The sequence below is a fragment of the Aulostomus chinensis genome, chromosome 2 (assembly GCF_037954235.1).
Source record: "Aulostomus chinensis isolate RoL2024-O1b breed Wild chromosome 2, RoL_Achi_v1.0, whole genome shotgun sequence".
NCBI classification, from domain to species: Eukaryota; Metazoa; Chordata; class Actinopteri; order Syngnathiformes; family Aulostomidae; genus Aulostomus; species Aulostomus chinensis.
This window is the reverse complement of record NC_141321.1, coordinates 7,098,819-7,115,581: the sequence shown is the minus strand read 5'-3', so window position 1 is coordinate 7,115,581 and position 16,763 is coordinate 7,098,819. Positions and strand designations below refer to the sequence as shown.

General features: G+C 46.8%; 1 protein-coding gene across 7 annotated transcripts; it reads left to right on the top strand.

Annotated features, from left to right (window-relative positions):
* The first annotated feature begins 805 nt into the window (after positions 1-805).
* On the top strand, positions 806-13,713 carry ankdd1a (ankyrin repeat and death domain containing 1A). 7 transcript variants are annotated; one of them, XM_086224855.1, is made up of 15 exons: positions 806-944; positions 1,789-1,892; positions 2,246-2,344; positions 2,873-2,986; positions 3,106-3,210; positions 3,337-3,435; positions 5,769-5,867; positions 6,004-6,102; positions 6,194-6,292; positions 8,955-9,053; positions 9,404-9,502; positions 9,852-9,947; positions 10,941-11,142; positions 11,380-11,511; positions 12,203-13,710. In XM_086224855.1, the coding sequence occupies exons 1-15, from the start codon at positions 911-913 to the stop codon at positions 12,262-12,264; spliced, it is 1,542 nt and encodes a 513-aa protein (XP_086080981.1). In that variant the 5' UTR covers positions 806-910; the 3' UTR covers positions 12,265-13,710. The 7 variants fall into 7 exon arrangements, with proteins under 7 accessions (XP_086080981.1, XP_086080991.1, XP_086081000.1 ...); XM_086224865.1 differs by having other exon boundaries at positions 2,888-2,986; positions 12,203-13,709; XM_086224874.1 differs by lacking the exon at positions 8,955-9,053 and having other exon boundaries at positions 12,203-13,713.
* The last annotated feature ends 3,050 nt before the right edge of the window (positions 13,714-16,763 follow it).

Here is a 16,763-nt window from a genome sequence, read left to right as displayed (position 1 = left end):
GAGAACCTGCAGAACAGTACTGAGCAACTGTGTGACTCATTCATCACACAGTTGCTTCCAGCGTTGATGGAACTCCTAGTCGTAGCTTGAATATTTTTCTGACATTTATTCGAGGGAATTTGTATTAGACGAATTTAATACTTGGGACTACAGCATTAGCTGTTGATTTTTAACAGGGAACGCAACATAGCTCAGGAGCTTACAGAATTGAATCTTTAGAGACTAGTTATGATCAAATGAATGAATGAATGAAGAACAAAATTAACATGAGATTCATGTACAAGTTACCTTTGACATAAAGGGATTTCAGGTGAGAGTGTCTGGCTGGTGTTATATAGCACAGTAGCAGTGAGACGCCTGTGCTCCTCACTTGTGCCTCATCATTTGAAAATGGCTCTCTGACCACTTTTACATTGTCTAGTCCAGCGCTGTGATGAAGATGTGACGATAGAAGACTATTATGTATGTACATTATTTTAACTTTAGATATAATTTTGTACTCTTTGATAAAACTTGCTTTTGCCAGAATAAACAAAGGGACACAGTTCTTGTTTCATGTCTTCAGTGCAAACTCGGTTCAGGGCCGACACCTTTACCTGAGAGCTCATGGTTGTCAGCAGGAGATGGGGGTCATGAATACAAACCATGAGTGAGGTTTTGTCCTGAGTGAAGGGGTAATAGTGCAGGACCGGGATCAGGTGGGAGCTTCAGTCAACCCCGGGAGGTGGGACTACAAACACCTCCTGCACCTGGCTCAAACTCGTATTATTGGTGGAATTTACTTTGAAAATCCGGGCCGGAAACACTCAGTTGCAGGGTTATTGCAATAGAATTGACACGCGAGCGGCACATCGCTCAGCCATCTGCTGGAGAGGAGCTTCACCTCAGCGGGAGACATGGAGGTGTGAAGATGGAGGACGAGCTGGTGTCGGACGACGACGTGTGTGAGTATCAACACTTCCGGCGTCACTGGCTGCTGCTGTCAAGAAGAGGAAGATGAAGGAAAAGAAGAAAAGTGTCAGGAGCAGCCGAATGTCCGCAGGGATGTGTAGCTAACACGGAGCCCTTCGGACCACGGAGTGTGTGTTCGTGTTTGTATTTGCTACGTAGTGGGCACCAGGACACATTTTTGGAAAGCAAGGACATGTTGGCTGGTCCTCACAACTACTGAAAGCTGTATGAAGTTCACAACTTTGGTTTGGGGTCAGGGTCTGGGTTTAACTATCATGGTTAAGGTCTGGGAAAGGGGCAGGCGAGGGAATGCATATCAATGAAGATGTGCTATATTAGCACAAGGTGTGTGTGTGTGTGAGAGAGAGAGAGAGAGAGAGTGTGTGTGTGTGTGTGTGTGAGAGAGAGAGAGAGAGATCAACACCAGGATTTAAGAAGATCCAGCTGACACATCTGCTACTGTTCTCATGATGGAGAGTTTATGTCCTTGGTAGCAGTTGCATGAGTACAGGAGAACTCTTCCAGGGTTTAGTCTGCTAGGTAGGAACCTTCCATCTGAAGGTGTTTCTCCAGCCGACCTCCAGCCTCCGTTGTTTGATATCACGGGACCTGATGGGATCACGGCAGCATCCTGGCAGTGTTGATTTGAGGTGGAACTCGAATGACTGCTGCGTTCACTGAGCTGTTGTCTAACCGTAGTCTTCTCTTCCAATAGAACCACCAGCAGTTACAGCTAAAATGCTTTCATGTAGCACTGAGATGATATGAAATCTGACTCAGCTTTTTATTTTCCACTTTGAATCCTTTATCCTTCTCCTCCTCCATCATTCTCAACAGTGCTCTGGTCAGAGAAGGAGTTCCATGATGCTGCTAAGAAGAACGACACAGGGAAAATGCAAGAACTGATCAAGAAGGGTGTGGATGTGAAAGCCAAAAATAAAGTGAGACATCTGGGGCGCAGAGCCGTTCCGGCTTTGGTCTTGACTTAATGAAGGGGCTTTCCTCCATTCTACCGCTCACGAGAGATGCACTGGATTGAACCTGCTGAGTGGCACAGCCAGCATGTGTGATTCTGTGTCTTTCAGTTCCTGGTAGGATGGAGTGTTCAGAAACCTTCCAACACTAGCGACTAGCACTTCTGACTCTTGTGACAGGGATACTAGTGAAATCAGGGACGTGAACACTGTTGACACTAGTGACAGTGATGCTAGTGACAGTGACGCGAGTGACATTAGTTACAAGAAAGCTGGTGGCCTGTGGATAATGATTGATCATGCTGCCTCTGTGTGTGCAGATAAATCGTAAAGCTCTGCACTGGGCTGCAGGAGCTGGACATGAACAGGCTCTCCGCCTCCTCCTGGATCACGACACTGACATAGACGACCAGGACTCCGTAAGTAAACACTCACCAAACTGATACAGTTTTTATTTATCAGCCTTTATGTATATTCAGCTTGGCGTTAGCTGAGAAAAGAGTAGGAAAGTGTGAGGAGAAATCAAATCTTGAGTCCGTAATGATGAGTGTTGGAGGTCGTATCCGCGGATCGATGTTACATCATCAGACAAAATGAAATGTTCTTGTGCTCAAACTTGTTTTTACATGCTAGGAGAAATAGACTGGAAGCAACAGGGAAGAATTCCTAACTCCTCCCCCTGACCTCTCTTTTAACTGTCGCCCAGGCTCACAATCACTGTCACACATCATGTCTGTCAGACTAAATGGAGGGTCAAAAGAGGCACATTCTTCCTTGTCAGAACCCAGTGCCTACATGTCCCACAATGCCACTCTGCTCCTAGCAGTTCAGCGTTTCCCCTTCTAGCCTCAGCAGAAACCAGCACCAGCTACAAAGGTCTAATGTAACTCCATCTCCCAGAATGCACGTGTCATCTCCCACTCATGAGCTCATCTGTCATGGTGGAGTGTTGGTTTTCACAGTTTGGCATGAACGCCCTGCTGCTGGCGTCCTGGTTTGGTCACCTGAAGGTCCTGCAAATGTTGGTCTCCTGCGGAGCAACACTCAGCTGTGAGAACAAAGTAAGTCCTCCTGCCAGCAGATACTGTGAAGTGTCGACACATATCCAAACGTGTGTGTGTGTGTGTGTGTGTGTGTGTGTGTGTGTGTGTGTGTGTGTGTGTGTGTGTGTGTGTTTTAGGGCGGTCTGAGCATGCTGCACTGTGCTTCCCAGCGAGGTCATGTCCGAGTTTTAGAGTTCATCATGGAAGACCTGGAGGACTTTAGTCTGGACAGAGTAGACAAGGTGAGGTGACAGACCTGCTCCTGTTGTCAAGCAGAACTCATGAAACCCTGGACCATGATCTAATAGTCGCGCGCGCGCGCGTGTGTGCGTGTGTGTGTGTGTGCGTGTGTGCGCGTCTCCATCCAGTCAGGAAAAACTGCTCTCCACCATGCTGCAGAACATGGAAAGTTGGAGGTGGTGGACTTTTTGATTGGGATGGGTTGCACTCATGGACTGAAGGACAAGGTAGTGACAGTCTCACACACACACACACTCAGAGCTCTCATATCCCCACCTAGGAGAAACACAGCCCTCATAGCAACATATCCAAACAAGCACACAACGAACAAACACACACAGATGATCACATGACCTCCCTGGGAGACCATATCTGGCCAGGCAGCTCTGTGCTGCAGGGACCAGTGGACAATGTCACCTGGCCTGAGAGCACTGGACTTAACGAGTGTGTGTGTTTGATTTGACTGGTGATTCGATACTTACAGTTCTCTCTCCATGTTCTTTTAGATCCAAGCAAGGTTTGGTAAACAATAAACAGGGTAGAGGGCTTAACAAGATGGCTGCCAAGGAGCTGGTCTGGCTTAGAAGAACTTTTGACGACAGCAAGTAAATGAATTTGGAGTTAAGGAGCAAATATTTGTATGCATCCACTCAAAAGACGGGCTGTGTTCCTGACCTACATCCACTTCATCAAGAGTCAGACAAACAGAAACCATGGAAACTGAACCTGAGGGGTGTACTACAAGGGAGATTAGTGGGTTAGCGAGGCATGTTGAGACTAAAGCCAGGGTTTTCTATGTCATGAAGGTGGCTGTCTTTTAACCTGGTCACCATGGTATCTGATTCGGCAAACTTAACCTGGTCTGGAGCAGGTTATGTTCCGAGTTTCAGCTTAAATCGGCTATAAAGAGCGACACCCTTTCAGTAACCACCTCTTTTGAAAATGGCATCACCATTTTTGAATAATCTGGTAGACCTTGGCGCAATTATTGTGTGAGGTTCTCTTCGGAGGGGGAGAGTATTCAGTGACGGGAGTGATCCGCTGTCTTTTTCTGATGTCATTCTCCAAGAACGCCACAGATTCTCAGCTGAGGGAAAACCTTATTTATGCGAACTGCTGGAGCAGCCGTATGTGAGGAACCCCACAAAAAGGAGCCACACACTCACAGTAGCACACACTATGGGTTTTTTTTGCTTTGGGAACCTCAATGCATTCAGTTGGTGATGTGGAAAATCTGAACAAGACTGCATGCTGCACTACTTGCAAAGTTGTACTTACCCTCACTGGACTACTGAATATGTTTGTGGTCCCTGGCCATTTGACCAGGATGGCTATAAAAGAGGCCTTCTATAGAATCGCAGGTAACATACATTTATAGTTCACCATATGATAATTATTATATCATTATAATCAGTGGGACCAATACTTGCATGTGAAATGGGATGTATAAATCTAATTTCTTCATCGGATTCCTGAGGGACTTCAAGAGTTTTGGATATGGGAGGCACAAAGAGTGCATGGAGTGGTAAAATGAATATAGGAACTTATGAATTTACATGATCGACAATTTTCTGCCAGCGTTCCTCTCTTGCCTTATTTGCAGCAACTGTGTTGCTTTTTGCTGTCATTATTGTTTGATATTGTTCATAACCCTCCATCATAGTCACTTGTTCTTCTTGACTAAAGTAGGCGGCGCGCGATCTCTCCATTTCCAAAGAGTCAAATGACGCGTTACACACCCCTTTTTATGGGGACGCGCACAGAGCCTGAAGCAGAGAGCCTTGATTGACAAAGATCACAGCCACTGTCGTGACACCAGTTAGCTCAGATTGTGAGTTTAGGGTTTGTCAAGCCGGCTTATTGAAAGAAAGCCTGGCCATGTTGAACTTGCTCTGTAGTGCCCCCCTCTGGACTGTTGGGGGAGGACTAGAACCTCAGGGCAGTTTTTTTCTTGTTTACTTGTTAAGAACAAAATCCCACACAGCTGGCTGGACTTTCCTCATCTTCGTACATGATTGTCACCTCACTAACGTCCCACCCTGTTCACTCCGAGGTGTGTGGATCAGCAGGGCTGACACTGGGGGGAGTTTAACCGTGTGTAGCAGGTCGCTGATTTCACAGCTCTTAAACCTAAAGTTAAACATGCAGCCTCTTTGAGGGGAGTTGCATGACTGGGCAGCCATCTTGATGACCTGCAGTCAGCTGACTGAGTTGAACAAGGACCGGCTCTAGACATTCCTGAACAACAGGATTTCATAAAAAAAAAAACGGCATGTTTGGAATCGCTTGTCCACTCCAGCAAAAACATTGTTATGCTTCTGCTAACAACCTGATCCAACGAGCCCAGTATGGGACACAATGAAGGTGACTGTGTGGAACATTGTGGGACAGGACATGTTATCAGTCTTGAGAGGCCTGATAATCATCGCTGTTCTGCTAACACCCCCCCCCCCCACACACACACACACTTTATCTCAGCCATTGTGTGAGAGGTCAGCAGGGAGAGGAAGCAGCAGCTGATTGAGTCTCCCGTCATGAATGTGTTGTGTCTGACCCGCAGGAAGAGAACACGTGTGTGCATGTAGCAGCGCGGCAGGGCCACGCAGACGTCTTGCAGAAGATCATGGAGACTGGAGTGGACGTTGACGAGCGGAATATTGTGAGTGGAATCAACTCATTGTGGAGAAGAGGAATCGGTCAGCTGTCCATCACATGTCCCTGAATTCTTTGAAACTTTGACGTAACAGAAGTTAGAGTAAAGTTTCCTGACTGGCGTGTGCTCGTCCTGTTCTCAGGACGGTCTTACAGCCTTGCACCTTGCTGCGGATGGGGGTCACTACGAATGTATCAGGCTGCTGCTGGAGTCCAGCTGCAATGTCAATGCACTAACGAATGTACGTATAGCAGAACTCTACCTCTCGAGGTCATCAATCAGGCTGCGTAATGAGATCAGGTGATGGTAGAGGTCTGCTTCTTCCTCTGCAGAAGAACATGAACGCCCTCCATCTGGTGGCCCAGCGAGGTTTAGAGCGAGTGGCCAGCTTGCTGCTGGAGGCCGGAATCAACGTTGATGCTTTAGACAGTGTAAGTCTTGCAGCTGCTTTGGATAAAAGACATGTACTTGTGCACTCATTTACTCACATGAAACAACCCAACAGCAGACTGGTTTAAAAAAATGTGGCTATTAAACTAACACAATAACTTTTAATGCATCTTACTGTCCATTGTCCCCAGAGCCAAACCAGAAGACAGACCCTTCTCTAGAGAGCTGAGACCCATGCTAGTTAGCTTAGCACAATGAATTGTAGTGGGTGGGAAGTGTTAGCATCAACTAGCTCAGGTTCAGGGTGCTGTTGTGTCCAGCAGGAATCCTCCTCATCCTCATGATTAGTTGCAGCAGTCGCTCTTCTATTCCTCAACAAATGTTTGGTTTTATCAACCTAAATTTCAATGGAGCTTTGAAGCTGCTACATCAAATCACTGCACCCAGTCAGGAAAGTAGTTCCAGCTATGTGTCAGATTCCAACATTATAATGTCTCCTCATTTCAAATTGTTATTTCATATCTAATGTTATCAAGTCAAGTCAGTTTTATTTGTATGGCTCTTAATCTCAACAAAAGTCATCTGATGACTCTTTACTGGTAGAGCAGGTGGAGTCCCTCACTCCTTCAGTCTCCACCCAACAATCCTCCATGAACCAGCACATCTGAGACAGCAGAGATGAAAACCTTCCTTTAACAGGCAGGAATGTGGAGCAGATCCAGGCTCAGTGGGGACGCACGTCTGCTTTGACCTGTTGGAGGGAGGGGGAGATGGAGAATGGAGACAGGGAAAAGACAGAGACAGAAAAGAAAAGAACAGATGAAGAGCGAGAGAAAGGAGGGAGAGAATGACAGAGAGACGGGAACCAAGAAAGAGACAGAAGGGGAAAATGAGCAGAGAAAGACAGAGGGATGGGGAATGGGAGAGTTGAGACACAACAACAACGATAGTAAACTAGCTACCAATAAAATATCTACCAGCTACTGAAGCATCAACTTAAGCACAATATGAGCATTAAAGTACTAGTGCTGATATTCGTACTGACGTTAAAGCTAGTACTGCTAGTACTAATACTAATACTGATGCTAAGGGTGGCAGCTGGAGCCTCCTCAGGGCTGCAGCTCCTCCTCCAGCAGCAGCAGCATCAGTCAGGCATCTGGGAAGTGGAGAAGCACAAAGACTCAGAGGAGGAGGTCATGTTAGCAACAAGTAGGAGGACAGAGAGGAGGAGAGAGAAGCCCAGTGCATCATGGGAGAGAGTTTAAGCCTGGAGCAGCATATCTTGGGGCGAGTCTAAGCAGCCCTAACTATAAGCTTTAGTAAAAAGGAAGGTCTTAAGTCTGCCCTTAAACCTAGAGAGGGAGTCTGAGTCCTGGACCGAAACTGGGAGACGGTTCCACAGGAGGGGAGCCTGATAGTTGGAGGCTCTGGCTCCCATTCTACTGTTAGAACTCTTGGAACCAGCAGTAACCCTGCATCCTGGGAGTGAAGGGTTCTAGCTGGATCATAGGGGACTAGGAAGTGGAGAAGCACAAAGACTCAGAGGAGGAGGTCATGTTAGCAACAAGTAGGAGGACAGAGAGGAGGAGAGAGAAGCCCAGTGCATCATCGGAGAGAGTTTAAGCCTGGAGCAGCATATCTTGGGGCGAGTCTAAGCAGCCCTAACTATAAGCTTTAGTAAAAAGGAAGGTCTTAAGTCTGCCCTGAAACCTAGAGAGGGAGTCTGAGTCCTGGACCGAAACTGGGAGACGGTTCCACTGGAGGGGAGCCTCATAGCTGGAGGCTCTGGTTCCCATTCTACTGTTAGAACTCTTGGAACCCTCAGTAACCCTGCATCCTGGGAGTGAAGGGTTCTGGCTTGGTAATATGAGACTGTGAGCTCTGTCAGATATGAAGGTGCCTGATTGTTGAGGGCTTTGAATGCCCTTGACCATATAAGGATGCAGTGTTGGGTATATTAACAGCACTATGGTATGTTCATGTCATCTGATTGGAGTTTCCTATTGGCCCAAACAGCACGGCAACTCTCCAGCCAGGAGCTCGGGGCCAGAAGCACCCACAGACCTGGTGCCTTTGGCTGTTCGAGTTCAGGCACATCTTGAATCTATTTTTCTGTTTTTATGTCAGTATCAATGTCATGCAAAATCTCTTATGGAAGAGGAAAACCTGACCACTGAGGTCAATATTAGTGCAAATCCGGCAGGTGGATTTGAAGGGTGTGGTTACAGCAGAGGAGGAGGAGTTCAGTCTGACACCATGAGGGACTTGATACTAGTAGGACTAGTTCATGTACACTGAGTACATGTTAGACCCTACAAGGAGAGATTTGCAGCATTGTTACCAGTCTTAAACATTCATTGCGGGACTGCTTGACGTCTGTGACCTGCCTTTTTATTAAAGTTTGTCAGTGGTTCTCATCACACCTCAGATACAACTGAGCCAGTACTTTCACCATCATCCTTTGGGAAGGTATCAGAATTGTTGCTGCAGAATTAGAAACAAATTCCCCACTTTTAAACCCTGCCTACATTACCCAGAGTGCATCATGGCATGATGCCCCCTATAGCACAGTACCAGATAAAGGACCTACAGCTCCAAACTCAGTCACCGTCCTCTCCCGCTGACATCAGCCAGGGACGCACAAGGGACCCCACCTGTGTGGACTTCCTCTCTCATGGCTTCTGTCTTTGTGTCTTGAAACAGCAACACAACACACCTCTCCACCTCACCGCATTGAACAATCACACCGAGTTGGTACGGCTGCTGATAGACGCAGACTGTGACCTGGATGTTGTTGACAGTGTGAGTACCAGTGATGGTGATGACCTCACTGCCAGCAGTGCCTCTCTTCTGCCTCCTGTACCAAAGGTCTAAATGTCTGCACCCAAAACTGTTTTTACCAGTGTGAACCATGGTGACATCAGACGGTGTGACCTACAGTGGTCCATTGTGCGTTGAGTAACATCTGCTGCTGATGTCTCACCCATGATTACCATGCTGCTTTGCTAGAACCCGTCCTCCATCAGTACAATCTGTGAACGCAAATGTGCATTTGAACATGGTCATGTGTTCAACATGTCTCAGTCTTGTGATGATGCCTCCAGGGGGTCGTGCAGTCATGTATGGTCACAGCTTCCTGTTGTGGTTCACAGAGGCAACAGACGGCGTTGCATGTAGCTGCTGAGCACGGCTGGCAGGACCTGGCAGAGATGATGCTGGTTTCTGGTGTTGACCTCAATCTGACTGACAAGGTAACCACAGCACACCGGCCTCCCACGTCTTTATCGCGTCGATTAGAATTAATTATAATACATTTATCCCTGAATGTAATCCGTGCTCCTGTTTCTGGTGAATAACTGTTGGAGATGGATCATGATAATAATGTCAGTGGCAGAACTGTCCTGAGGGGACACAGTTCTTTCTCTGTACTGTTAGCTGTGTATTGTCACGATGGTCTGCTTTGACACTGTCAGAGTACTAAGTTGTTTTGTGATCCATCACTGAAATTGTAAACAACTCTCCGTATCAGTAAGTGGGATTTCTGTGTAATTCTCCGGTGCTTTCACATGTAGTTGATGATGTACTGCGTGACATCCACAGCAGGGGAAGACGTGTCTGGAGGTGGCAGCACGAGGAAACCACGTCATCCTGGTCGACATGATCATCAAGGCCGACCGCTTTTATCGATGGGAAAAGGTGAGGGTGTTAGATGAGATAAGATAAGCCCTTATGCATCCCTCAGTGGGAGAACTGGCAGATAACCTGGATATGGTGAACATGAGTTTCTCCCCCTTGCCAAGTCAAGTCAGTTTCATTTATGTCGCTACAAATCACAACAAAAGGTATCTCACAAAACTTCACAAATAGAGAATTAATTTAGTTTAAAGAGATCCAGCAATTCCCTGTGAGATCGCACATCTGAATCAGTGACGAAAAAACACGGAGCAACTCTGAGAAAGCGACAGACGGAAGCAGACGGACAAGGACAGAGAGGGAGAAAGAGGGACGGGAGACTTGGACACAGGACAATAAAAAAATAACCACAACAGAATAAAGCTGATAACATCTACCAGCCAGCACAACAGCAAACATCCCCATCATTGGAGCATTCAAGTATAAGAGTATTCTTACAATGCTCGTACTGATACTAGTACTGACACCGTACTGATGTTAAAGCTAGTACTATTAGTACTACTAGTGATCGTGAGGGTGGCAGCTGGAGCCTCCTCAGGGCTGCAGCTCCTCCTCCAGCAGCAGCAGCATCAGTCAGGCATCTGGGAAGTGGAGAAGCACAAAGCCTCAGAGGAGGAGGTCCCGTTTCTTGCAGGAGTACAACATTGTCTGGCTGCATCTGATGCAAACTGAGCGTGATTCATGAAAGTTCAGTCACACTCAAATCTATGTTGAAGCAGCCATCATGCAGACATGGGCCTCCGGGGCTGGGTGACCTCCGACCCTTGGGTGCAAGGCAGCATTTATACTGTTGTTTCATCCATGTTGAGGAATGAAAGAAGTTTCCCCTTGAAGGCTGGTCTCCTGCTCCTCTCCTCCAGATGAGAAACAGGAATATTCACGTGTGAATTACTTGGGTGTGTTTTACTTGCACAAGTGGCACCAACACACACACATATGTAAATTTGCAGAGCGTCTGACCACCTCACATCAGAGTGACCTTACTGCTGTATTCAGGATCACATGTCCAGTGAGCAGAATTTGTGGATGGGGAGGCCTCTGAGCTTCAAGCAGGACCACCAACCTGATACACAGCACCTCCGCTCGGTCCTGTGGAGCCTGGCCACCAAGCACCTGTGCCGCGGGGAATGGAAGATCCTGGCACAGCACTGGGACTTCAGCGACGCACACATACGAGCCATAGAGCAGCAGTGGACAGGTGAGCGTTGCTGAGCAGCTCACAACTCTTGGAGATAAATAAAATGGCATTGATATTATCTGTAATATTGATAAGTTGAAAGCAGCTGGCAATATGTTCTAAATCACACGTTGCGAGCGCGGCTGGTCTCAGGTCTGCCTCAGTCTCGTGGATGTGATGAGTAGAGAGATGTTTGGGTTGTTCTGGGAACCTTGGAGCTCTCAGCGCACCAATAATGTTCATGTTTGGCCTTTTTAGGGATGAAAAGCTTCAAAGAGCACGGTCACCGGATGCTGCTGATCTGGCTTCACGGCGTAGTGATGGCGGGGGACAACCCCATCAAAAGTCTCTACGAGGGGCTGGTAGAAATCTCCAGGACAGACCTGGCAGGTGAGACCTCAGTAATACCCTTTTCACACTGAAGAACGCGAGTCAACACGGGTTTTTGGACCCGCGTTTGCTCGGCTTTAGGGTTCATTCAAGCTTCCAGAAGACCCAGGTCTGAACCCCCGCTGTGAGGGCTGCGTGCCTGTGTTCTTCTCTCTCCTACGTCATCGTGCTGACAACGTCATCATTTCACATAAATGTGCGGCAGAACACTGACAGGAAAACAAACAAATCGAGTCGATCATTTGCGTTGTCGTTGTGTGCATTGCAATGTTGTCTCTTTTGCAAAGCAGACAAACTCGGCGTAGATAGGAAAATGTTGCTAATGCAGCAAAGGAGGATGGAGTTTTTGGTTTGTCTGGAAGGGTTTTGAAGAAGCTACAAGTGAAGCCTGACAGGCGGCACAGAGACAAAATCAGGATGTGACAGGAAGGTCGCGTGAAACCTGAGATGACGTGGGTTGCCTTTTTCACACTGCAGCCGAGCCGAGCCGCTAAATACCAAGCGAGTTGGTTGACACAGGTCGAAATGCTGAGGCGACCCTTTCAAAGTTCCCAAAAACCTGCATTGACCCGCGTTTTTGGGGCAGTGTGAAAGGGGCTTAAGCCTGGAACCGTGTGTTCTGGTTGTGGGCAGCTCCTGGATGAGAGGTGTCCAGAGGTGTATGATCACGGTTTCCTTGTTCTTCCTTCAGAGTGCATCCGACAGAAGGCCAACGCAGAGACCAGCTCTCCTAAAATGTGCTCCGCCATGTGAGCACCTCCACCGAGACGTCCCAGGTGTCCCAGACGTCTGACCTGGACCTTGCTGTCCCTCACTGAGCGGACCCTCCAACTCATTCTTATATTCTCACGCTGAACCCACTGAGTTTGCTCCTTCAGCATGTTTTCTGTCAGGCTTCAGAAAATGATGGTTGTGAACATGCAGAAACACCAAACTAAAGGTTTCTTTTCAGGCAAGCCGTGGAACCCTGCTGAGACGGTGTCGGAACACATCTCTGGTGGTGAAGGAGGGGCTTCAGTTCAGGGTGTGGTCAGGGACAATACTGAGTGTAGGTCTACCTTTTTTTTTCTGAGCTCCACACATCATCATTAGCTGCACAGATAAAAGAAAGAGAACAAATGTGAAACATCAAAATGAATATACGTAAAAGCTAAATGTCAATCTTCTAAGCCATAACGATGACTGCAGGTATCATGGTGGAACACATGAGAAACATGTGAAATTAAGAAAAGGTGCTAACTCGAGGAAACAGTCGGTCCTGTTTCCGGTAGGAACTTCTATAAGGCTTTAGGAGACAGGTCAGCAACCTGCATGGAGCTCTTTCATCCCTCTGCTGCTCCCTGTGGCTTTGGAAAGTAAATAATGAGTAATGATCAGTGGTGCAGTGGTCAGCACTGTGGCCTCACAGCAAGAAGGTTCCAGGCTCCAGTCCCGGCTCCAGCAAGGGATCTTTCTGTGTGAGTCTCCATGTTCTCCCTGTTCCTATGTGGGTTCTCTCTGGTACTCCAGCTTCCTCCCACAGTCCAAGATAAATGCAGTGTTGTCTTCATTTTAGATGTCAGAAGGGTTTTGTGGCTCCTGATGGTTTCTCTCCTGTGGTCATCAGGTCCAAGTGGCTCTTTGAGTGTTTAAGGTTGCCGACCCCTGGTTTAGAGTAGTCTAGAGCTTTTAGTTATTAAGGTGGTTCCCCCCCCCCCCCCAGTTTTTATTAAAAATATTCATGGTTATTGATAATGTGTGAGACACTTTCAGTGTTATTTCACTGTCGCAGGAATATTCCAAGGAAACTGCTGGAAGGAGTTGTAGAGTACGTCTGCATGTATTTGTGTTGAGACCTTGTTTTTATAGATGAGCCGATTCATCATTGACACGGGAATCCGACCTCACGGTCAGATCTACACGTGTTTGCCTCCTGTGAAGCGTCTGAGTTTGTAACCGTATTTGTATGAGATGAACATGAGTCGAAGTACCTGTGAGAACACGATGGATGGAGGGAGGAGAGCCGAGCTCGTCCTTCAACGCCTCGTGAGATCAAAACCAATGCAATAACATGTTCCTCTATTCATGCACTTTTCTACATTTATCCTTATTTAATGTATGAAGTCACAATGCAGATAATTGTATGCAGATGTCATTGAATTTATATGTTCATGAGACCAATAAAGTCTCCACAAAGATGTCGTCATTTTCTTCTAGACTCAGGAGAGCATGAGAAACACCCCAGGAACACTGATGTGGTTCCTGCTCCGCTGACTGACACAGACCAGTGCGACCAGTCAGCTTTTTAAATGACACACATGCGCTGCACGGGGCCGCCCCCTCCCCTGGTCATTTCAGTTCATAAAAATTATTTTTGTCACATGTCCTCCAAAACACCAAGTGGAGCACAGATGTGTAAATCAGTGGTTGGGGCTCTGAGTGTTGGGACCCCAGGCGTAGCTGCTGGCTTGGTTGGTCTACATGTGAGCTTGAGTTTGATTGGTCTTCGCTTTGCTTAAGTCACCTTTAAGCTAAATATTGTTCACTGGACCCTCACACACAGAGACCTGCAGGACAGGTAAGAGCTGTGCTGCACACATCAGGAGAAGCTGTTGAAGTGAATGTTTAAACCTAACGCTAACCCAGAGTAACAACGCTCCCCTCTCCACACAGTTGCGGGAATCATGGCAGCATGTTCACCGTTACCACACTTCCTCTCAATTGTTACTTGACAGCAGCTTGAGTATGGAGCTTTATTGGGGACAAAAGTTTTTTCTTGGAAAAATACAATTTGAAACTGAAAACTTTCAGTTTGAATGTAATTTTCATTCACTTCAATAATTTTTTGGAATAAATTATTCACTTTTCACCTCCACATGTGGCGGCACGGTGGTGCAGTGGTCAGCACTGTGGCCTCACAGCAAGAAGTTTCCAGGTTCCAATCCCGGCTACATCACAGGATCTTTCTGTGTGAGTCTCCATGTTCTCCCTGTTCCTGTGTGGGTTCTCTCTGGTACTCCAGCTTCCTCCCACAGTCCAAAGACATCAAGAGGGGACGAGGCTGATTGATACTCTAAATTGACTGTAGGTGTGACTGTGAGTGTGAATGGTTGTCTGTCTCTATGTGTTGGTCCTGAGATGGACTGGTGACCTGTCCAGGGTGAACCCCGCCTCTCACCTGAAGGCTGCTGGGACAGGCTCCACCCCCCCATGACCCTTAACAGGATAAGCAGTAGAAAAGGATGGACCTCCACATATATTTTTTTACATGTGATGTCTTATTTGTTGCAGATTCATATCTGATTTTTTTCACTTCAAATCTGTTTTTCAGTTTCAGATCCTTTTTTTTTTTCCAGGTTTAAACTTTTGGCCCCGAATTGCGTGGGGGGCATGAGAGGGGCGTAGAATCATGAGTGACAGCTGAACAAAGGCTAGGAAACTTCCTCAAATACGTTGCCTTCAGGAACCAAGACAACTCTGACTCAACACCTCATACAGTGTTTATATGTGATTGGCAGTGTATAAAATTTACTAGTGACATGGACACATCTTCCTCCGCCCATACAGGGGCCGAGCTCTCCACAGATGCAGATGTAGTCCAGGGCACCTCAGACCAAGTAAGACCACCAACCAGGGGCCCACCACACAATGGCAAGGTCACATCTCACTCTAAAAAGAAGGTGTCACACACACTCGTTTAAATTTCGGTTGAACTTCCATTTAAAGTATTCTGGTCTAAAACTACTGTGTAGTACTTGACACAGAAGGCCCATGAACTGTTTGGACTTTAGTGTACAGAAATGGTGGCAGGAATTGAGGGTCGTTTCTTTGAGGGACCAGAGAGCATCGGAGAAGCCCACTCAACAGTGATGCAGTGGCTGATGCCCGGTTGCGGGGGTTAATTGACCGGGGATGATCTCGATATGATGGAAATGCTGGGTTAATTCTTTGTCAAATGATATTGTCAGGTTTACTTGTAATATGACGCAGAGATGTTCTTCCTGGTAATTTATATATTTGATTTTTAGGACGACCGATCATTCAATTAAAGACCTAACTGATAAAATCTTAAATTGTGGATATACTGGAGCAGTCGCAGTTCATAACAAGGAATGGGAGGCCTGCAGCTGGATGACCTTCTTTCGCTCGCCTGGTTGAGATAGTCGATGATCTCCAAAAATGAAATCATACACGCATTTAAATATTTTGATCTTCAGTTTTTTTCTTTTAAATTCAAGAACTGCACTGCTGTAAAAGAGAACTAAATATTAAACTGTCACATCCACTTGTTGTTTTGTTTGAATGTACTTGCTTCATAGCTGAAGATCAGGGTCATGTAGATGACAAAGACGTCCCAGGAGAAGGTGACAAAGACGGCCCAAAGACCAGAAAGATCACCCCTGCAAGGTTTCTGCAGTGGACCACAGGCCAAGATCAATCCCACTCCTTCCATCAGAGAAGAAGGATTTTGCTGGAACAGTCAAGTTTCACCATGACTGCAATGCAGGCTTTGGGCATCACAAAGTCTGTTCCCCTGTTGTGTCAGCATGTACCAAGACTGTTGTGCTAGCTGTGAGGCATTAGAGGTCCTAGGACCAATTCAAAGAGCTTCTGAAGGAAGCTTTTCATCTCGGCCATGAATTCAACAATGTTTAATTCCATGAACTGCCTCTGTTTTCAGGGTTGAAGTTCAACTTAAAAGTTTAGCTTCAACTGCTACTGTTACTCACTTCTCTTTTTAAAAACTACTACTGCCTCTTAGTAGTACTACATGTACATTCTAAGAGCTTGTCATAACTGTACTGCTGAACATACAAGACAAAAATTCAGGTTTGGAAGCAATTGGCCTCAACAAATAAACATCTAAAACCCATTTGTCAAACTTTTTGGTGTTCAACCGGTTAAACCCTTGAAACACAATGTTAGCATGTAGGGTGGATGATTTGGTCTATAGGTCGACGCAGTAAAATAAATGTCTCGTCCATGGGACTAGCACCTCTGCCAGGTCTGGAGCATCAAGGCAAGGCAAGTTTATTTGTATAGCACATTTCAGCAACAAGGGCTGCACGGTGGTGCAGTGGTTAGCACTGTGGCCTCACAGCAAGAAGGTTCCGGGTTCGAGTCCCGGCTCAGGCGCGGGATCTTTCTGTGTGGAGTCTGCATGTTCTCCCTGTTCCTGTGTGGGTTCTCTCTGGTACTCCAGCTTCCTCCCACAGTCCAAAGACATCAAGAGGGGACTAGGCTGATTGGATTCTCTAAATTGACCGTAGGTA

Bases quoted from the DNA above. Each gene is read 5' to 3' on its own strand.
- ankdd1a (XM_086224855.1), top strand. From the start codon at position 911: ATGGAGGACGAGCTGGTGTCGGACGACGACGTGT. The intron at 9,503-9,851 runs GTAACCACAGCA...TGACATCCACAG, and splicing joins ACCTCAATCTGACTGACAAG to CAGGGGAAGACGTGTCTGGA. The intron at 11,512-12,202 runs GTGAGACCTCAG...TTCTTCCTTCAG, and splicing joins CTCCAGGACAGACCTGGCAG to AGTGCATCCGACAGAAGGCC.